This window comes from Aquarana catesbeiana, linkage group LG01, assembly GCF_042186555.1.
Source record: "Aquarana catesbeiana isolate 2022-GZ linkage group LG01, ASM4218655v1, whole genome shotgun sequence".
Classification (NCBI taxonomy): Eukaryota; Metazoa; Chordata; class Amphibia; order Anura; family Ranidae; genus Aquarana; species Aquarana catesbeiana.
The window spans coordinates 948256770-948277510 of NC_133324.1; the positions used below are offsets into that span (position 1 = coordinate 948256770).

A 20741-nucleotide genomic window follows, 5' to 3' on the forward strand; every position below is an offset into this window, starting at 1 on the left:
AAAACATGTATAATGCCAAGAGCAGTACCTGAGTGGAGCAAATTCAGTTTCCGTCTGCTGGAACAAAGTGTCTTCAAAAAACTTGTGTCCCGGAATGGATCCGGAGGTGAGAAGAGGGAGGCACGGGGACAAACGGCTGTCCTGGAAGTCTGCAATAAGGGACAGTTAGAAAATAGAAATGATTACTCCTTCCATTGTCAGGTAATGCTGGGTCACTTTATGTTGTCTTAAAGCGGTTGTAGACTCACACATGAAATATGAACAAAGCATATCCCTCGATAGCGTGTACTTGTCTCGATTAGAAGCAAGAAGTATCATTTCTGTTCGCTGCTTCCTCCCTCTGCTATCAGCATGAGTCACTTATGACAAGTTTTCCTGACACCAAGAGAAAAATGGTGACAGGGGAGGGACCTCCAGCTGATTGACAGCCACAGTGTGAAGGGGGGGGTGTGTCTCTTCCCTCCAATCAGCTCTCAGAACTCTCCACAATGAGCTCTACAGAGTGTAACTTTAACTCTCCGCCCCTTTTTTCTGAATGCTCAGACAAGCTTGAAAATTCAGCACTTTGAAGGGATGTAGAGAAAGAACACTGTGTGGTGCTAAAGCCATAAAGAGCCTGCATACAGACCTTTTTTTTGTTATATTATTATTATTATTCAGGATTTATATAGCGCCAACAGTTTGCGCATTTGTATTAGGGCTCATTTACACTTGCTTCGACTTTAACACACATTAAAGCGCCTAACCCTTCAACATTTTAGATATGTCGGCGATGCTTCAGTGATGCTTTTTTTGAAGCTTTAACCACTTCAATACCGGGGCCCTTTCACCCCCCTTCCTGCCCAGGCCAATTTTCAGCTTTCACAAAAAAGCGTGTCCAATGTCACATTTTAAAGCACGTGTAAACCAGCCCTTAAGGATTTGAACTTGGACTCCATGCTTTAGGGAGCCTCCCAAAATGTAACTGGATCAAGGAAAAAAAAAAGAAAAAGCCTAAAAACATTTTTCCAACTGTACAAATAAAAGAAGTATTGAAAGCATTCATCCTTCACATTGCTCCTTTTCCACTACTCTGATCTTTAGAGCAGCATCAACCTTTGCAGTCCTCTCCTTCCTGGATTGAGCCCAGACACCGACGGTGCTCTGCATTCCTCTGCCTTCTCATATCGGTCTTTTTTTGTTAGTCATTCCATGGTAACAGAGGGGAGGAGTCCCAACTTGAAACACATACACTATATTGTCAAAAGTATTGGGACGCCTGCCTTTACACACACATGAACTTTAATAGTGTCTTAGTGCGAAGGGTTCAATACTGAGTTGGCCCACTCTTTGCAGCTATAACAACTTCAACTCTTCTGGGAAGGCTGTCCACAAGGTTTAGGAGTGTGTCTATGGGAATGTTTGACCATTCTTCCAGAAGGGCATTTGTGAGGTCAGGCACTGATGTTGGACGAGAAGGCCTGGCTCGCAGACTCCACTCTAATTCATCCCAAAGGTGTTCTATGGGGTTGAGGTCAGGACTCTGTGCAGGCCAGTCAAGTTCCTCCACCCCAAACTCGCTCATCTATGTCTTTATGGACCTTGTTCTGTGCACTGGTGTAAATCATTTGGTGGAGGGGGGATTATGGTGTGGGGGGTTGTTTTTCAGGGGTTGGGCCTGGCCCCTTAATTCAGTGAAGGGAACTCTAAGGCCCCATTCACACCTGAGCGTTTTGTAGCTTGAAGCTACAAAATGCTTGAGGGGGAAAAATTACATTATTCTCTATGGATATGGTTCACATCTCGCCTGAAGCTCAAATAAGTTCTGTACCCTTTTTTGTCGCTCGAATCGGGCAGATTTGGGCGTTTTTGCAGCAGGAAGCAGATGGCAAAATCTAAAAACATAGCAACAAATGATGAAACAGATGATCATTTTTCCTATTGGCTAAAAAAAAAAAAATGGCAAAGCTTAAAAACGCCGCATGAAAACGCGCAAAAAAACACTCAAAACCACTACGCTGAGGTGTGAATGGGGTCTTAAGGCGTCAGCATACCAAGACATTTTGGACAATTTCATGCTCCCAACTTTGTGGGAACAGTTTGGGGATGACCCCTTCCTGTTCCAACATCACTGTGCACCAGTGTACAAAGCAAGGTCCATAAAGACATGGATGAGCGAGTTTGACCTCAACCCTATAGAACACCTTTAGGACGAATTAAAGTGGAGACTGCGAGCCAGGCCTTCTCGTCCAACATCAGTGCCTGACCTCACAAATGTGCTTCTAAAAAAATGGTAAAACATTCCCATAGACACACTAATAAACCTTGTGGACGGCCTTCCCAGAAGAGTTGAAGCTGTTATATCTGCAAAGGGTGGGCCAACCCAATATTGAACCCTACGGACTAAGACTGGGATGCCATTAACCGCTTCAGCCCAGGAAGATTTGGCTGCTCAATGACCAGGCCATTTTTTGCGATTCAGCACTGCGTCGCTTTAACCGACAATTGCGCGGTCCTGCGACGTCGCACCCAAACAAAATTGTCGTCCTTTTTTTCCCACAAATAGAGCTTTCTTTTGGTGGTATTTGATCACCTCTGTGGTTTTTATTATTTGCGCAATAAACAAAAAAAGAGCGACAATTTTGAAAAAAATGCAACATTTTGTACTTTTTGCTATAATAGATATCCCCCTTTTTTTTTTTTTTTTTAAAAGCACATTTTTTCTCAGTTTAGGCCAATATATATTCTTCTACATATTTTTGGTAAAAAAATGTAAAAAAAAATCGCAATAAGCCTATATTGATTGGTTTGCGCAAAAGTTATAGCGTCTACAAAATAGGGGATAGATTTATAGCATTTTTATTATTATTTTCTTTTTACTAGTAATGGCGGCAGACAGCGATTTTTAACGGGACTGCAACATTATGGCGGACACATCGGACAGTTTTTTGGGACCGTTGACATTTATACAATCAGAGCGACAAATAGCCACTGATTACTGTATAAATGTCACTGGCAGGGAAGGGGTTAACAATAGGGGGGGCAATCAAGGGGTTAACTGTGTGTCCTAGGAAGTGATTCTAACTGTGGGGGGATGAGACTGACTGGTGGAGGAGAGCGATCGTTGTTCCTAAGAATCGGCTGCTAAGTGACGCGATGCGCGCGCCCCCTATACTGCTTTAAATGTCCACCGTACAGCTACGGCGATTTGCGCAGGAGTGCCATTCTGCCATCTTCAAACGACGGCGGGCGGTCGGCAAGTGGTTAACTAAAGCCTTTCCGTTTTCATGACATTTTAGATCCAGTGATGTCATCCCTGGGTTTCTGTGCTTCTCTATGAAATGCAGGCAGATCATGGCTGGTGGGAGGGGCCAGCAGGGTGCTGTACATTGCTTTACTTCCTGAACACATCACAGCACCCGGCCTCAGTACTCCTCTCAAGACTCCTCAGCCCTGATGCAATCAGTGGGTTGGCTCTCTGGTGTTGATGTAAGGGGGGGGAGGGGGGAGTCAACTCTGATGGGGACAGTTGATGTAGGGGGCGCTCTGATGGGGACAGTTGATGTAGGGGGCGCTCTGATGGGGACAGTTGATGTGGGGGGGGCGCTCTGATGGGGACAGTTGATGTGGGGGGGGCGCTCTAATGGGGACAGTTGATGTGGGGGGGGCGCTCTGATGGGGATAGTTGATGTAGGGGGGGGGCACACTGATGGCGACTGTTGATGTAAGAGGGGGGGCACTCTGATGTGGACAGTTGATGTGGGGGGGGCACTCTGATGTGGACAGTTGATGTAGGGGGGGGGCACTCTGATGTGGACAGTTGATGTAGGGGGGGGCACTCTGATGTGGACAGTTGATGTAGGGGGGGGGCACTCTGATGTGGACAGTTGATGTAGGGGGGGGCACTCTGATGTGGACAGTTGATGTAGGGGGGGGGGCACTCTGATGTGGACAGTTGATGTAGGGGGGGGCACTCTGATGTGGACAGTTGATGTGGGGGGGGCACTCTGATGTGGACAGTTGATGTAGGGGGGGGCACTCTGATGTGGACAGTTGATGTGGGGGGGGCACTCTGATGTGGACAGTTGATGTAGGGGGGGGGCACTCTGATGTGGACAGTTGATGTGGGGGAGGCACTCTGATGTGGACAGTTGATGTAGGGGGGGGCACTCTGATGTGGACAGTTGATGTGGGGGGGGCACTCTGATGTGGACAGTTGATGTGGGGGGGGCACTCTGATGTGGACAGTTGATGTGGGGGGGGCACTCTGATGGGGACAGTTGATGTAGGGGGGGGGCACTCTGATGTGGACAGTTGATGTGGGGGGGGGCACTCTGATGGGGACAGTTGATGTGGGGGGGGGCACTCTGATGGGGACAGTTGATGTGGGGGGCGCTTTAATGGGGACAGTTGATGTAGGGGGCGCTCTGATGGGGACAGTTGATGTAGGGGGCGCTCTGATGGGGACAGTTGATGTAGGGGCGCTCTGATGGGGACAGTTGATGTAGGGGGCGCTCTGATGGGGACAGTTGATGTAGGGGGCGCTCTGATGGGGACAGTTGATGTAGGGGGCGCTCTGATGGGGACAGTTGATGTAGGGGGCGCTCTGATGGGGACAGTTGATGTAGGGGGCGCTCTGATGGGGACAGTTGATGTAGGGGGCGCTCTGATGGGGACAGTTGATGTAGGGGGCGCTCTGATGGGGACAGTTGATGTAGGGGGCGCTCTGATGGGGACAGTTGATGTAGGGGGAGCTCTGATGGGGACAGTTGATGTAGGGGGCGCTCTGATGGGGACAGTTGATGTAGGGGGCGCTTTAATGGGGACAGTTGATGTAGGGGGCGCTCTGATGGGGACAGTTGATGTAGGGGGCCCTTTAATGGGGACAGTTGATGTAGGGGGCGCTTTAATGGGGACAGTTGATGTAGGGGGCGCTTTGATGTGGACAGTTGATATAGGGGGGGGGGGATCGCTGATGGGGACAGTGGATGTAAGGGGAGGGCACACTGATGGTGACAGTTGATGTAGGGGGGGGGTCTCTCTGATGGGGACAGTTGATGTAGGGGGCGCTTTAATGGGGACAGTTGATGTAGGGGGCGCTTTAATGGGGACAGTTGATGTAGGGGGCGCTTTAATGGGGACAGTTGATGTAGGGGGCGCTTTAATGGGGACAGTTGATGTAGGGGGCGCTTTAATGGGGACAGTTGATGTAGGGGGCGCTTTGATGGGGACAGTTGATGTAGGGGGCGCTTTGATGTGGACAGTTGATATAAGGGGGGGGGGGTCGCTGATGGGGACAGTGGATGTAAGGGGAGGGCACACTGATGGTGACAGTTGATGGGGGGGGGGTATCTCTGATGGGACAGTTGATGTAGGAGGGTCACTCTGAAGGGGACAGTTGATGTAATGTAAGGAGGAAGGCACACTGATGGTGACAGTTGATATAGGGGGGGGCACTCTGATGGGGACAGTTGATGTAAGAGCCTGCATACAGACCTTTTTTTTTGTAATATTATTATTATTATGCAGGATTTATATAGCGCTAGCAGTTTGCACATTTGTATTAGGGCTCATTTACACTTACTTCGACTTTAACACACATTAAAAGAGCCTACCGCTTCAACATGATTTTTAGATATGTCGGCGATGCTTCTGTGATGCTCTTTTGAAGCTTTAACCACTTCAATACCGGGACCTTTAACCCCCCTTCCTCCTGCCCAGTCCAATTTTCAGCTTTCAGTGCTGTCGCATTTTGAATGACAATTGCGCTGTCATACAACACTGTACACAAACTAAACTTTTATCATCTCCCCCCCCCCCCCCCCCACCACTGGGGTTTTTATTTTTTGCGCTACAAATAAAAAAGAAAAATACAGAAAATGTAAAAAAAAAAAAAAAGTTTTTCTTCGTTTCTGTTACAAAAATGTGTAATTAAGTACGTTTTCTCCTTCACTGATGAGCACTGATGATGAGGCAATTATATGCAGCAATGATCAGGAGGCACTGATGGGCACTCATGGGCACTGATTGGCATCCCTGGTGGGCTCTAGTGGGAATCAAAGTGAGCAATTTCAGTCCAGGAGAGGTCTGTACAAGACTAGAGGGAAGGTCAGAGCTCCTCCCTCCTCCAGCTGTTTCCATGAACCAAGCCCCACCCACTGCAGTCCTAAATCACCCCGTTGTGCAGCCGGGCTGAGTGCCAACAGGCTACAGACCAAACCAGAAGCTGTGTGCAAGGCCTGCTTAATCTGCCTTCAATGGATTACAAGTAAAATACAGTGGACTTTACCACCACTCAATAAACACAGTGTCATACAGAAGTTGTTGAATAATTTTGGGAGCCCCTATTGGTGGTTCTGAAATACAACTTGCACACATGTGATGTCACGGTGCGGTCACTGCGTGGTGAACACGTCGAGCACTAACCGCACCGGACAGTCACGGTTGCAGCTTTGTGCAGTAAGAAGTCCGTACCCAGCTGTAAAGGGAGCGTCCGGCCCCCAGGGATCTCCCGCAGATCGGCTTCTGATTGGATGGTTCCCTCCTCCATGCTGGGGAATGAAGTCTGCTCTCCTCGCACCCCCGTCTCACTCAGCGTGGGGAAAAAGGCGCTGGTGTCCTCCTCTGCTGGAAGCCGGTACCACATCTCTGTCACCTGGGACACACAACAAAAGGATCGCAAGACGTTAATGGGAGGACTGATAAAAAAAAAATGCACACTTCCTGCCAACCCAATTTCTGATTTTTTTTTTGCAGTCTGCTACAGTCAAAACAAACACTAAAGTATAACTAAAGGCAAAGCTTTTTTTTTTTTTTTTTTTTTTTTTTTTTAGTTTTGGATAGAGTGGAGAGGGATTAGAACCCCTGTCAGGTTCATTTTCCTGTCTGTGTCCCCATTAGGGAGATACATGCCCTTTGTTAGTCCTGGTATAAAATCCAAAAGGTCCAGACAGCTGCACTTCAAAAATACCCATCTTTATTAACCACTTCAGCCCCGGAAGGATCTACCCCCTTCCTGACCAGGCCATTTTTTTGCGTTACAGGACTGCGCCGCTTTAACTGACAATTGCGTGGCCGTGTGACGCTGTACCCCAAAAAAAATTGACATCCCCCCCCAAAAAAGAGCTTTCTTTTGGTGGTATTTTATCACCTCTGCGGTTTTTATTTTTTGCGCTATAAACAAAAAAAGAGCGACAATTTTGAAAAAAAAAAAAAAAGTATGTGTGTATAATATTACCGGTATATATATTCCACAATTTAAAAAAACAAATTTTTTCATCAGTTTAGGCCGATATATATTCTTTTTATTCTTTTACATATTTTTGGTAAAAAAATATATAAAATAAATAATAATAATAATAATAATAATAATAAATAAATAAAAAATAAATAAATAAATCACAATAATCGTATATTGATTGGTTTGCCCAAAAGTTATAGCGTCTACAAAATAAGGGAAAGATATATGGCACTTTTAATTATTATTATTATTTTTTTTTTATAGTAATGGTAGTGGTCTGCAATTTTTAGTGGGACTGCGACGGACACTTTTTTTGAGACCATTGACATTTATACAGCGCTCAGAGCTATAAAAATGCACTGATTACTGTGTAAATGTCACAGGCAGGGAAGGGGTTAACACTAGGGGGGCGATCAAAGGGTTAAATGTGTTCCCTAGGTGTGTGTTCTAATTGTGGGGGGAGGGGATTGACTAGAGAAGGAGCCAGATCACTGTTCCTACTCAGTAGGAACAGATGATCTGTCTCTCCTCCCCTGTCAGAACAGGGATTTGTGCGTTTACATACACAAATCCCCGTTCTGGCTCTCGTGCTTGCGATCGCGGATGACCGGCGGCGACCGTGCCCGCCAGCCACTCTCATCGGGTCCCCCGCCGTGCAGCACGCGCGCGTGCCTGCTATGGCTCTTAAAGGAGCAGGATGTACGGGAACAGCGATTCGCGCAGCAGTGCCACTCTGCCGACATATATCGGCGTGAGCCGGTTAAGTTATAAAGGCAATATAGCACAGCATCAAGACACTGCGGGACATGAGAAAAGTGTAAGCGTGTCGTCACACTACATTATGACGCCCACTGATTTAGTGCGAAATGCGTCGACTTTTCTCAGGTGGTCCCGTTTATCATCATTACTGATAGTAAAAAAAATATAAAAATGCTGGCTTTTCCCCAGAACAGGAATAGTGGGGATATCTTCCAATGGGGGACACTAGTTCTGGAGACAATTCCCTAACTTTAGAGGGGTTTTCTTTCACTTCCTGTTTTGGCTCTGGAACAGGAAGTGAAGGGAAAACCTCCCAAATGGGACACAGATGGCAAAAGTAAACCTTACGGGGTTAGAACCATTCCTTGCTCTATCCAAAAAAAACCCCAAAAAAGTTTTGCCTTTAGATCTACTTTACATACATGGTGTATAACACTGCCAAAAACAAAAAACAAAATAATAATAAAAGTTGAAACAAATGACATTGTGTTCTGTAAAACTTATAATTAATAAAATGAAAGTGATTGTAAAGTCTCGTTTTTTAATAAAAAACAAACATGTTATACTTACCTGCTCTATTGCAGTGGATTTGCACAGAGCAGCCTGGATCCCCCTCTTCTCGGGTCCCTCTTCCGTGCTCCTGGCCCCTCCCTCCTGTTCGGTGCCCCCCACAGGCTGCAGCTTGCTATGGGGGCATCCGAGGCACAGCTCCATGTATCCATTCAGACAAGGAGCTGCCATTCGGCCCCACCCCCTCTTTCCCCTGATTGGCTGACTTTGATTGACAGCCGTGGGAGCCAATCAGGAGGGAGAGTCTCGGACAGCCGAGGGAGTTGTGGACATCGCTGGACAGAGAGATGTCTCAGGTAAGTAATTAGGAGGGGCTGCTGCACACAGAGGGCTTTTTATCTTAATGCATAGAATGCATTAAGATAAAAAAAAAAAAACCTTCCAACTTTACAACCCCTTTAGACCCTTTTCACACTGAGGCAGTTTTCAGGCGTTTTAGCGCCTGTAAACTGCCTCCCATTCTCTGCAATGGGTGCTTTCCCACTCACGCCATTCTCACGCTTTGCGGGACGTTGGAAAAAGTCCTGCAAGCAGCATCTTTGGGTGCGGGTTGGAAGCGCTGTTCACACGCTCCCAAAATGCCCCTGACCATTGCAATGAACGGGCAGCGCTTCCAAAGCCCCGCAACACAGGAGTTCTTAACTCCTCTTCGCACAGATATGAACGGCACTCGTTGGAAATCATTGGGGTACGACTTGTCATGTGACTTTGCAGTCCCAAGTCACAGGACAAGTCGCACAAGTGTGAAAAGTAATAACCACTTAATTACCAAGTAATTTAAAAGGATTTCTTTTTGGTTTTTGTTTTTTTAAAACCACTTCAATGCCAGGCACTTTTGCACCTTCCTGCCCAGGCCAATGTTCAGCTTTCAGCGTTATCACATTTTAAATGACAATTGCGCGGTCATGCTTCACTGTACCCAAACGAAATTTTTATCATTTGTTCCCACAAATAGAGCTTTCTTTTGGTGGTATTTGATCACCTCTACGGTTTTATTTTTTGCTAAATGAATAAAGGCCGAAAATTTTGAAAAAAAAAAAAAAAGGTTCTTTATTTTTGTTATAAAATTTTGTAAATAAGTAAGTTTTCTCCTTCACTGATGGGCACTGATAAGGTGGCACCTATGAGATGATACTGATAAGGTGGCACCTATGAGATGATACTGATAAGGTGGCACCTATGAGATGATACTGATGAGGTGGCACCTATGAGATGATACTGATGAGGTGGCACCTATGAGATGATACTGATGAGGTGGCACCAATGAGATGATACTGATGAGGTGGCACCAATGAGATGATACTGATAAGGTGGCACCTATGAGATGATACTGATAAGGTGGCACCTATGAGATGATACTGATAAGGTGGCACCTATGAGATGATACTGATAAGGTGGCACCTATGAGATGATACTGATGAGGTGGCACCAATGAGATGATACTGATGAGGTGGCACCTATGAGATGATACTGATGAGGTGGCACCTATGAGATGATACTGATGAGGTGGCACCAATGAGATGATACTGATGAGGTGGCACCAATGAGATGATACTGATAAGGTGGCACCTATGAGATGATACTGATGAGGTGGCACCTATGAGATGATACTGATGAGGTGGCACCTATGAGATGATACTGATGAGGTGGCACCTATGAGATGATACTGATGAGGTGGCACCTATGAGATGATACTGATGAGGTGGCACCTATGAGATGATACTGATGAGGTGGCACCAATGAGATGATACTGATGAGGTGGCACCTATGAGATGATACTGATGAGGTGGCACCAATGAGATGATACTGATGAGGTGGCACCAATGAGATGATACTGATGAGGTGGCACCTATGAGATGATACTGATGAGGTGGCACCAATGAGATGATACTGATGAGGTGGCACCAATGAGATGATACTGATGAGGTGGCACCAATGAGATGATACTGATGAGGTGGTACCAATGAGATGATACTGATGAGGTGGCACCAATGAGATGATACTGATGAGGTGGCACCAATGAGATGATACTGATGAGGTGGCACCAATGAGATGATACTGATGAGGTGGCACCAATGAGAGGATACTGATGAGGTGGCACCAATGAGATGATACTGATGAGGTGGCACCAATGAGATGATACTGATGAGGTGGCAACAATGAGATGATACTGATAAGGTGGCAACAATGAGATGATACTGATGAGGTGGCACCAATGAGATGATACTGATGAGGTGGCACTGATGGTCACTGACAGGCAGCACAGATAGGCATTGATAGGCTGCACTGATGGGTACTTATGGGTGGCACTGATAGATGGCACTGATAGGCGGCACTGATAGATTTCACTGATAGGCATCACTGGTGGCACTGGCAGGCATTTTTCATTGGCACTGATTGGCAGCTGCCTGGGCACTGATTGGCATTTCCCTGGTGGTCTAGGGTGGCATACCTGGTGGTCCAGTGTGGTGGCCATCCCTGCTGGTCCTGGGCGGGCATCCGAGGGGGAGAGCGGCCAATTGTCTCTCCTCTACTCACGTCTGTCAGACGCGAGTAAGGGAAAGCTGATCAACGGCTCTTCCCGTTTACATCGTGATCAGCCGTGATTGGACATTGCTGATCACGTGGTAAAGAGTCAGAGACTCTTTCCCTAGATCAGAGTTGAGATGTGTCAGACTGACACCCCACAACAACGATGGGCGTGCATCGGCTTGATATCCTGACAATGTCATATGATGTCTGGTCAGGATATCGCAACCACTTTGCCGACGTCATTTTGCTATATGGCGGGCGCCAAGTGGTTAAATAACAAACATGTCATACTCATACTTACCATGGTTTTGCACAGAGTAGCCCCGATCCTCCTCTTCTTGGGTCGCCCACCAGCGTCCCTGGCTCCTTCCCCTTGACAAGTGCTCCCGATAACCAGCAGCTTGCTATACAGAGGCTCCCGAGACCCGTTCTTTGCGTCCATAAGACACAGAGCCACAGCTCAGCCCCGCCCCCGCTCTCTCTCTAATGGCTGTGATTGACAGCAGTGGGAGCCAATGGTATGCCCGCTGCTATGCCTCAGCCAATGAGGAGAGACAGACCCAGGACAACTGAGGCTTCCATGCACATCGATGGATCGAGATAGGGCTCAGGTGAGAATTAGGGGGGGCAGCACATGGAAGTATTTTTACCTTCATACACTTTCAGCCTGTACAACCACTTCCCGCCCACCGTCAAATGACAGAGGGACGGTGCGGATCTCGTTCTGGGTGGATGTCATAAGACGGCAACCAAAAAGGGCATTGACGCCATGTTGCTAGGACACGGCATGACCCCGATCTCTGCAAAGAGCTGATCGTGCAGCTCTTTAACTATGTGATCGTCTGTGTCCAATCGCAACTGGTCACATTTAAATGCGGAAGTGCCGGTGATCGGCTCTCATCGCCTCAATTACCCTGATTACAGTAAAGCCCCCCAGTGCCACCAATCAGTGCCCATCAGTAACACCAATCAGTGCCCCCCAGTGACACCAATCAGTGCCCATCAGTGACACCAATCAGTGCCCATCAGTGACACCAATCAGTGCCCATCAGTGACACCAATCAGTGCCCATCAGTGACACCAATCAGTGCCCATCAGTGACACCAATCAGTGCCCATCAGTGACACCAATCAGTGCTGCCCATCAATGACGCCCATCAGTGCTGCCCATCAATGACGCCCATCAGTGCTGCCCATCAATGACGCCCATCAGTGCTGCCCATCAATGACGCCCATCAGTGCTGCCCATCAATGACGCCCATCAGTGCTGCCCATCAATGACGCCCATCAGTGCTGCCCATCAATGACGCCCATCAGTGCTGCCCATCAATGACGCCCATCAGTGACACCAATCAGTGCCCATCAGTGACACCAATCAGTGCCCATCAGTGACACCAATCAGTGCCCATCAGTGACACCAATCAGTGCCCATCAGTGACACCAATCAGTGCCCATCAGTGACACCAATCAGTGCCCATCAGTGACACCAATCAGTGCCCATCAGTGACACCAATGAATGCCTGCTCATCAGTGCTGCCCATCAATGACGCCCATCAGTGACACCAATCAGTGCCCATCAGTGACACCAATCAGTGCCTGCTCATCAGTGCTGCCCATCAATGACACCAATCAGTGCCCATCAGTGACACCAGTGCCCATCAGTGACACCAATCAGTGCCCAGTGCCACCAATGAGTGCCCATCAGTGCTGCCCATCAGTGCGGCATAATAGTGTCTCCTCATCAGTGCCCATCAATGAAGGAGAAAAATTACTTATTTACAAAATTTACTGACAGAAGCTAAGGAAAAAAATTTTATTTTTCTTCAAAACTTTCGTTCTTTTTTAAGTAAGAATTAAAAAAAAAACAGCAGTGATTAAATACCACCAAAAGAAATCTCTATTTGTGTAAGGAAAGTAATTAAAAATTAATTTGGGTACAGTGTAGCATGACCGCGCAATTGTCTTTCAAAGTGCGACAGCGCTGAAAGCTGACAAATGGCCTGGGCAGGAAGGGGGTGAAAGTGCCCCAGTATTATAAGTGGTTAATCTATCGATGAAAGAAAAACACAAACTATGAAAAGTTTACAAGTGAGATTTATTAAGGAATTACCCCACATAAACGCCTGGCATCTCCGCGGGCATTACACCATTGAAGCAGAACATGTCGTTTTTGAACAAGCGGATTACATTAATCTGTATAAAAAAAAAAAAAAAGGAAGTCGGTGGTAAGTACTTCTCACCGGATCCGACGTATTGATTAGAACACAAGAGACCGCCACAATTCAGAGCGCCTAATTGTTTTAGGATTACATAACAGGGAAATGTCAAAAATCAAAGACAAAAGCCCGGGTGACGTCAAAACATATATTTTAATTAAAAAAACCATCGCCGCACTTTTTTTTTTTTTTATTATTATTTGTGTTCTCCAGTCAAGTGTCCTACAATCAGCGCGCTCCGTGTCAGAATCGGATCATCTAGCCTTTTGTGCGGCTATTCTTAGACGCTCGTTAGCGTAAGGAGCGAAAAATCGGGGGGCTGTTTTCTTTTTTTCTGTATGACATAACCGTCTCATTCTATGTTAGGAAAACAGAGCATCAGCTGCCAAGAGTCTTTCAGCATTTTAATCAGATATTGCTAATGAGTCATTGGGAAGAACACAAGAGGCAGGCGCAGCGCTGCCGTGCCAAGAATGTCAAAGAGCAAATCATTAATAACTTGTTTTTTTTTTTAAAACATTTTGTTTTTGAGGTAGACGAGGGACGCATCCAATCGCTGGAGAATGACAGATGGGGAAAGCGTAGGAAACTCGAAAACCGGATGTCAACTTGGGGAAAAAAAAAGGAATGATATTAGAAAAGCCTCAGTTACCTAATGCTGGAGTACTGGAGGGTAGGCTGGGGCTCACCCGGTACTGGAGGGTAGGCTGGGGCTCACCCGGTACTGGAGGGTAGGCTGGGGCTCACCCGGTACTGGAGGGTAGGCTGGGGCTCACCCGGTACTGGAGGGTAGGCTGGGGCTCACCCGGTACTGGAGGGTAGGCTGGGGCTCACCCAGTACTGGAGGGTAGGCTGGGGCTCACCCGGTACTGGAGGGTAGGCTGGGGCTCACCCGGTACTGGAGGGTAGGCTGGGGCTCACCCGGTACTGGAGGGTAGGCTGGGGCTCACCCGGTACTGGAGGGTAGGCTGGGGCTCACCCGGTACTGGAGGGTAGGCTGGGGCTCACCCGGTACTGGAGGGTAGGCTGGGGCTCACCCGGTACTGGAGGGTAGGCTGGGGCTCACCCGGTACTGGAGGGTAGGCTGGGGCTCACCCGGTACTGGAGGGTAGGCTGGGGCTCACCCGGTACTGGAGGGTAGGCTGGGGCTCACCCGGTACTGGAGGGTAGGCTGGGGCTCACCCGGTGCTAGAGGGTAGGCTGGGGCTCACCCGGTGCTAGAGGGTACGCTGGGGCTCACCCGGTACTAGAGGGTACGCTGGGGCTCACCCGGTACTAGAGGGTACGCTGGGCTCACCCGGTACTAGAGGGTACGCTGGGCTCACCCGGTACTAGAGGGTACGCTGGGCTCACCCGGTACTAGAGGGTACGCTGGGCTCACCCGGTACTAGAGGGTACGCTGGGCTCACCCGGTACTAGAGGGTACGCTGGGCTCACCCGGTACTAGAGGGTACGCTGGGCTCACCCGGTACTAGAGGGTACGCTGGGCTCACCCGGTACTAGAGGGTACGCTGGGCTCACCCGGTACTAGAGGGGGGTCAGTCCACACAAAAGGCATATTGGCTCTCAGAGCTTTGCATTGAGGAACACTGATGGCCGCTAAGGTGGGATTGGCCAAGACACAAATTGGAGCTGAAAGTTGCCCGTTGGAAATGGAGTCCCATGTGCTGGGGGGTTCCTGCAGTACTCAATAGGGCAAAAAAAAAAAAAAGGGGGATATACAGGCACCTCTAGCCACTTTAACCACATGCTTACCGGGCACTGTCACCCCCTTCCTGCCCAGACCAATTTTCAGCTTTCGGCACTGTCACACTTTAAATGACAATTGCACAGTCATGCTACACTGTACCCATATGACATTTTTATCATTTATTTTTTCACACAAGTAAAGCTTTATTTTGGTGGTATTTAATCACCACTGGGTTTTTTTTTTATTTTTTGCTACACAAAACAAAAAACTACCAAAAATTTTGTAAAAAAAAAAAAAAAAAAAAAACATTTTTCATAATTTGCTATTAAATTTTGCAAATAGGTTATTTTTCTCCTTCACTGATGTGTGCTGATGAGGCTACACTGATGACCACTGATGGGCATTGATAGGCGACACTGATGAGGAGGCACCGATAGGCAGCACTAATAGGCAACACAGATGAGCACTGATAGGCAGCAGCACTGGTGGGCACTGTTGGGACTGCACTGATAATCATTTCCCCCGATTATCAATGTTGATGTCCCTTTAACAAAAGCTGGTTATCGGCTCTCTCCTTCTCTCTTCACACTGTCAGCATGAGGAAAGGAGTGCCGATAACTGGCTTATGTTAACATCCGTGATCAGCTGTCATTGGACACAGCTGATCACATGGTAAAGGGCTGCTGTGATTTGATTGGCCCTTTACCCCCGATTTGTGATTAGCTGCGTCTGAAGGACTCAGTGATCACAGAGCGTACCACCGGCGCGCAATCGCAGCAGGACGTTAATAAAATAAATTTGCAAAGGTTCCAAACAAACTTTTTTCATGTTGTCATTATGGGGTATTGTTTGTAGAACAGCAGCCTGGGATCACAGTACTCCTGGAGCACCGTTCAGATGTCATTGCAAGTGCAGCTCTTCCAAGAGGAAGAACCACCACTGAGGAAGAAGGACTGTAACCAACTCCAAAGAAGAAAAAGAAGGACTGCCACCTCCAACGAGGGAAAAGAGAAAGGTCTGCCGCCGAGGGAGAAAAGGAAGGACAGCCGCCGAGGGAGAAAAGGAAGGACAGCCGCCGAGGGAGAAAAGGAAGGACAGCCGCCGAGGGAGAAGAAGAGGAAGGACCGTCACTGAGGGAGAAGAAGAGGAAGGACCGTCACCGCCACAGGGGAAGAAAAGGAAGGACTGTCACCGGCACAGAGGAAGAAGAGGAAGGACTGTCACCGCCACAGAGGAAGAAGAGGAAGGACTGTTACCACCACAGAGGGAAGAAGAGGAAGGATTGTCACCGCCACAAGGGAAGAAGAGGAAGGACTGTCACTGCCACAAGGGAAGAAGAGGAAGGACTGTCACCGCCACAGAGGAAGAAGAGGAAGGACTGTTACCACCACAGAGGGAAGAAGAGGAAGGATTGTCACCGCCACAAGGGAAGAAGAGGAAGGACTGTCACTGCCACAAGGGAAGAAGAGGAAGGACTGTCACCGCCACAGAGGAAGAAGAGGAAGGACTGTCACCGCCACAGAGGAAGAAGAGGAAGGACTGTCACTGCCACAGAGGAAGAAGAGGAAGGACTGTTACCACCACAGAGGGAAGAAGAGGAAGGATTGTCACCGCCACAAGGGAAGAAGAGGAAGGACTGTCACTGCCACAAGGGAAGAAGAGGAAGGACTGTCACCGCCACAGAAGAAGAAGAGGAAGGACTGACATTGCCACAAAGGGAGAAGAAGGACTCATGACATTACCGGGCCTTCCTAAAGACTCCAGGTAAAAACCATATGTACGTTTTTGTTATTTTAGTTTTCAAATAGATTAGGGGTGGGGGAGGTCAAGCTGTAGTTCTGCTTTAATGAAGCTACTGGATCAGCATGACAGCCAGATTAACTAAAATATAAAAAAAAAAAAAAATCAGCAACCACTTCTTCCTTTAGGACAGGTTTCCTTTAAAAAGATAGGGGTTCACGTATCTCAGCCAGAAATCTCTGTGCTTCCTGGAAATGGGAACAATGAGGCTGGTCGCCGGGATACGGCATGAACAGGAGGCCGGCCCAGATGAGGCCCCTGTGGACAGCACGGTTCAGATATCCCTGCAGGTTAATTTACAGGCAGAAGACAAAAACAACCGGAGATTAGACACAAGGTAAAACACTCCTGTGTGCTAATCACCACCAGCAATGGCTGCAGCTGCCATCGGAGGACAAATAATGCACCGTGTACAGTGATCTGTTCATCTGCATGTATGACTCCTCAGACCTGCACCCTGCCACAGCCAATACAATGACTAATACTCTCACCCAATGAGGTCACAGCATGTGCACCCCAAACTGTCAGAAGGGTGCAATGTACTCTGATCTCATACACACTGTCCTATCACTGCCATACACATCATATCACATCTACAGGAAACACCAAGATGATTATAGAAGACCCTCATACAGTATCTCACTCAAGTGAAGTACACCCCTCACATTTTTGTAAATATTTTATTCTATCTTTTCATGTGACAAGAAATTACACTTTGTGTCATGAGTGTACAGCCTGTATAAAACAGTGTAAATTTGCTGTCCCCTCAAAATAACTCAACACACAGACATTAATGTCTAAACTGCTGGCAACAAAAGTGAGTACACCCCTAAGTGAAAATGTCCAGCTTGGGCCCAAAGTGTCAATATTTTGTGTGGCCACCATTATTTTCCAGCACTGCCTTAACCCTCTTGGACATGGAGTTCACCAGAGCTTCACAGGTTGTCACTGGAGTCCTCTTCCACTCCTCCATGATGACATCACAGAGCTGGTGGATGTTAGAGACCTTGCGCTCCTCCACCTTCTGTTTGAGGATGTCCCACAGATGATCAATAGGGTTTAGGTCTGGAGACATGCTTGGCCAGTCCATCACCTTTACCCTCAGCTTCTTTAGCAAGACAGTGGTCATCTTGGAGGTGTGTTTGGGGTCGTTATCATGGTGGAATACTGCCCTGCGGCCCAGTCTCTGAAGGGAGGGGATCATGCTCTGCTTCAGTATGTCACAGTACATGTTGGCATTCATGGTTTCCTTCAATAAATTGTAACACCCCAGTGCTGGCAGCACTCATGCAGCCCCCAGACCATGTGCGGCGTTAGGTCCAAGCACTGACAGGCTGACCCCCCACCCCTTCAACGTCTGCAGCAATGCTGGCAGCACTCATACATCTATTTCCCAAAGACAACCTCTGGATATAATGCTGAGCACGTGCACTCAACTTCTTTGGCCGAACATGGTGAGGCCTGTTCTGAGTGGAACCTGTCCTGTTAAACCGCTGTATGGTCTTGGCCACCGTGCTGCAGCTCAGTTTCAGGGTCTTGGCAATCTTCTTATAGCCTAGGCCATCTTTATGTAGAGCTACAATTCTTTTTTCAGATCCTCAGAGAGTTCTTTGTCATGAGGTGCCATGTTGAACTTCCAGTGACCAGTATGAGAGAGTGAGAGCGATAACACCAAATTTAACACACCTGCTCCTCATTCACACCTGAGACCTTGTAAAACTAACCAGTCACATGACACCGGGGAGGGAAAATGGCTAATTGGGCCCAATTTGGACATTTTCACTTAGGGGTGTACTCACTTATGTTGTTAGTGGTTTAGATATTAATGGCTGTGTGTTGAGTTATTTTGAGGGGACAGCAAATTTACACTGTTATACAAGCTGTACACTCACTACTTTACATTGTAGCAAAGTGTCATTTCTTCAGTGTTGTCACATGAAAAGATAGAAGAAAATATTTACAAACATGTGAGGGGTGTACTCACTTTTGTGAGATACTGTAGAAGGCCATTGTAAAAGCAATAGTAAATTCTGTATAAAACTGTTTTGGCTGCTTTGCCTATGTATTGCACACGGCACTAATAATGTTTTCATTACGTTTGCATTCTTATGAGTCCTGATTAGAAATGAGCCTGCCTATGTTATGCCCCTCATAGAAGGCACTCACTGAAGACCCTCGTGGAAGGCACTCACTGAAGACCCTCGTGGAAGGCACTCACTGAAGACCCTCGTGGAAGGCACTCACTGAAGACCCTCGTAGAAGAAGGACTCGCAGAAGACACTCACTGAAGACCCTCGCGGAAGGCCCTCCTGGAAGGACTCGCGGAAGGCCCTCCTGGAAGGACTCGCGGAAGGCCCTCCTGGAAGGACTCGCGGAAGGCCCTCCTGGAAGGACTCGCGGAAGGCCCTCCTGGAAGGACTCGCGGAAGGCCCTCCTGGAAGGACTCGCGGAAGGCCCTCCTGGAAGGACTCGCGGAAGGCCCTCCTGGAAGGACTCGCGGAAGGCCCTCCTGGAAGGACTCGCGGAAGGCCCTCCTGGAAGGACTCGCGGAAGGCCCTCCTGGAAGGACTCGCTGAAGACCCCCCTGGAAGGACTCGCTGAAGACCCTCCTGGAAGGACTCGCTGAAGACCCTCCTGGAAGGACTCGCTGAAGGCCCTCCTGGAAGGACTCGCTGAAGGCCCTCCTGGAAGGACTCGCTGAAGGCCCTCCTGGAAGGACTCGCTGAAGACCCTCCTGGAAGGACTCGCTGAAGACCCTCCTGGAAGGACTCGCTGAAGACCCTCCTGGAAGGACTCGCTGAAGACCCTCCTGAAAGGACTCGCTGAAGACCCTCCTGGAAGGACTCGCTGAAGACCCTCCTGGAAGGACTCGCTGAAGACCCTCCTGGAAGGACTCACTGAAGACCCTCCTGGAAGGACTCGCTGAAGACCCTCGTAGAAGGACTCGCTGAAGACCCTCGTAGAAGGACTCACTGAAGACCCTCGTAGAAGGACTCGCTGAAGACCCTCGTAGAAGGACTCACTGAAGACCCTCGTAGAAGGACTCACTGAAGACCCTCGTAGAAGGACTCACTGAAGACCCTCGTAGAAGGACTCACTGAAGACCCTCGTAGAAGGACTCACTGAAGACCCTCGTAGAAGGACTCACTGAAGACCCTCGTAGAAGGACTCACTGAAGACCCTCGTAGAAGGACTCACTGAAGACCCTCGTAGAAGGACTCACTGAAGACCCTGTATACAGAGCTCACTATATACAGAGAAGTAGACACTGATCTCTACACACAGTAATTTTCCTTATTGTATCTCTCCCCTCAATCCATATACACATTGATGCAGTGTGTGTGTGTGTGTGTGTGTGTGTGTGTATATATATATATCTCCTATAGATGAATACATTGTATCTCTCCCCCTATATACACATTTATACACTGTACACCCCCATATATACATATTAATAAACTATTGATACATTGTCTCCCCCTATACACACTGACACATTGTATCCCCTCTCTATATACTTTGTTACATTGTATATCTCTCACCTCCTCTCCTCCTTCCGCCTCCTCCATCTCCGTCTCTGCTCGGTCTTTCCCCGGCGCCTGCGCACTGTGCTCCCGGCTCCCTCCTCTCCTCTCCCGCCGCCTGTTACTAGGGACGCGGCCCGGAGTCCGAGCGGGAACCAGGGAGGGAGGAGATCGCCCTCTGCTGGAAGTCCGAGAAACTGCATGAACCTTTTTTTCATCTTTCCGGGGATCCGAGACTGCCATCTGCTGGATAGTATGAGTATTGCACGACTGTTACACTTTACGGAGATTTCCAAGGCAAGCCACTAGTACCGAAAGTGCAACACAGCGGCCCCTGCTGGACACTTGACATTATACATATGACAGACTACATCTAGCAGTTGCATATGATGCAGCAGCTTAAAGGGCCAGTACAGTAACAGTATTAGCGTA

General features: G+C 48.2%; 1 protein-coding gene across 1 annotated transcript in view; it reads right to left on the reverse strand.

The window, feature by feature from the left end:
• The window catches only part of ALMS1 (ALMS1 centrosome and basal body associated protein), an 82633-nt gene extending 62184 nt beyond the window's left edge, over positions 1 to 20449 (reverse strand). The window contains exons 1-3 of the mRNA XM_073611137.1: positions 20328 to 20449; positions 6454 to 6634; positions 29 to 149 (exon numbers count right to left, since the gene is read on the reverse strand). Coding sequence (XP_073467238.1) covers positions 29 to 149; positions 6454 to 6634; positions 20328 to 20354 — 329 coding nt within the window. The 5' untranslated portion in view covers positions 20355 to 20449. The remainder of the gene's footprint in view (positions 1 to 28; positions 150 to 6453; positions 6635 to 20327) is intronic.
• Between the last annotated feature and the right edge of the window lie 292 nt (positions 20450 to 20741).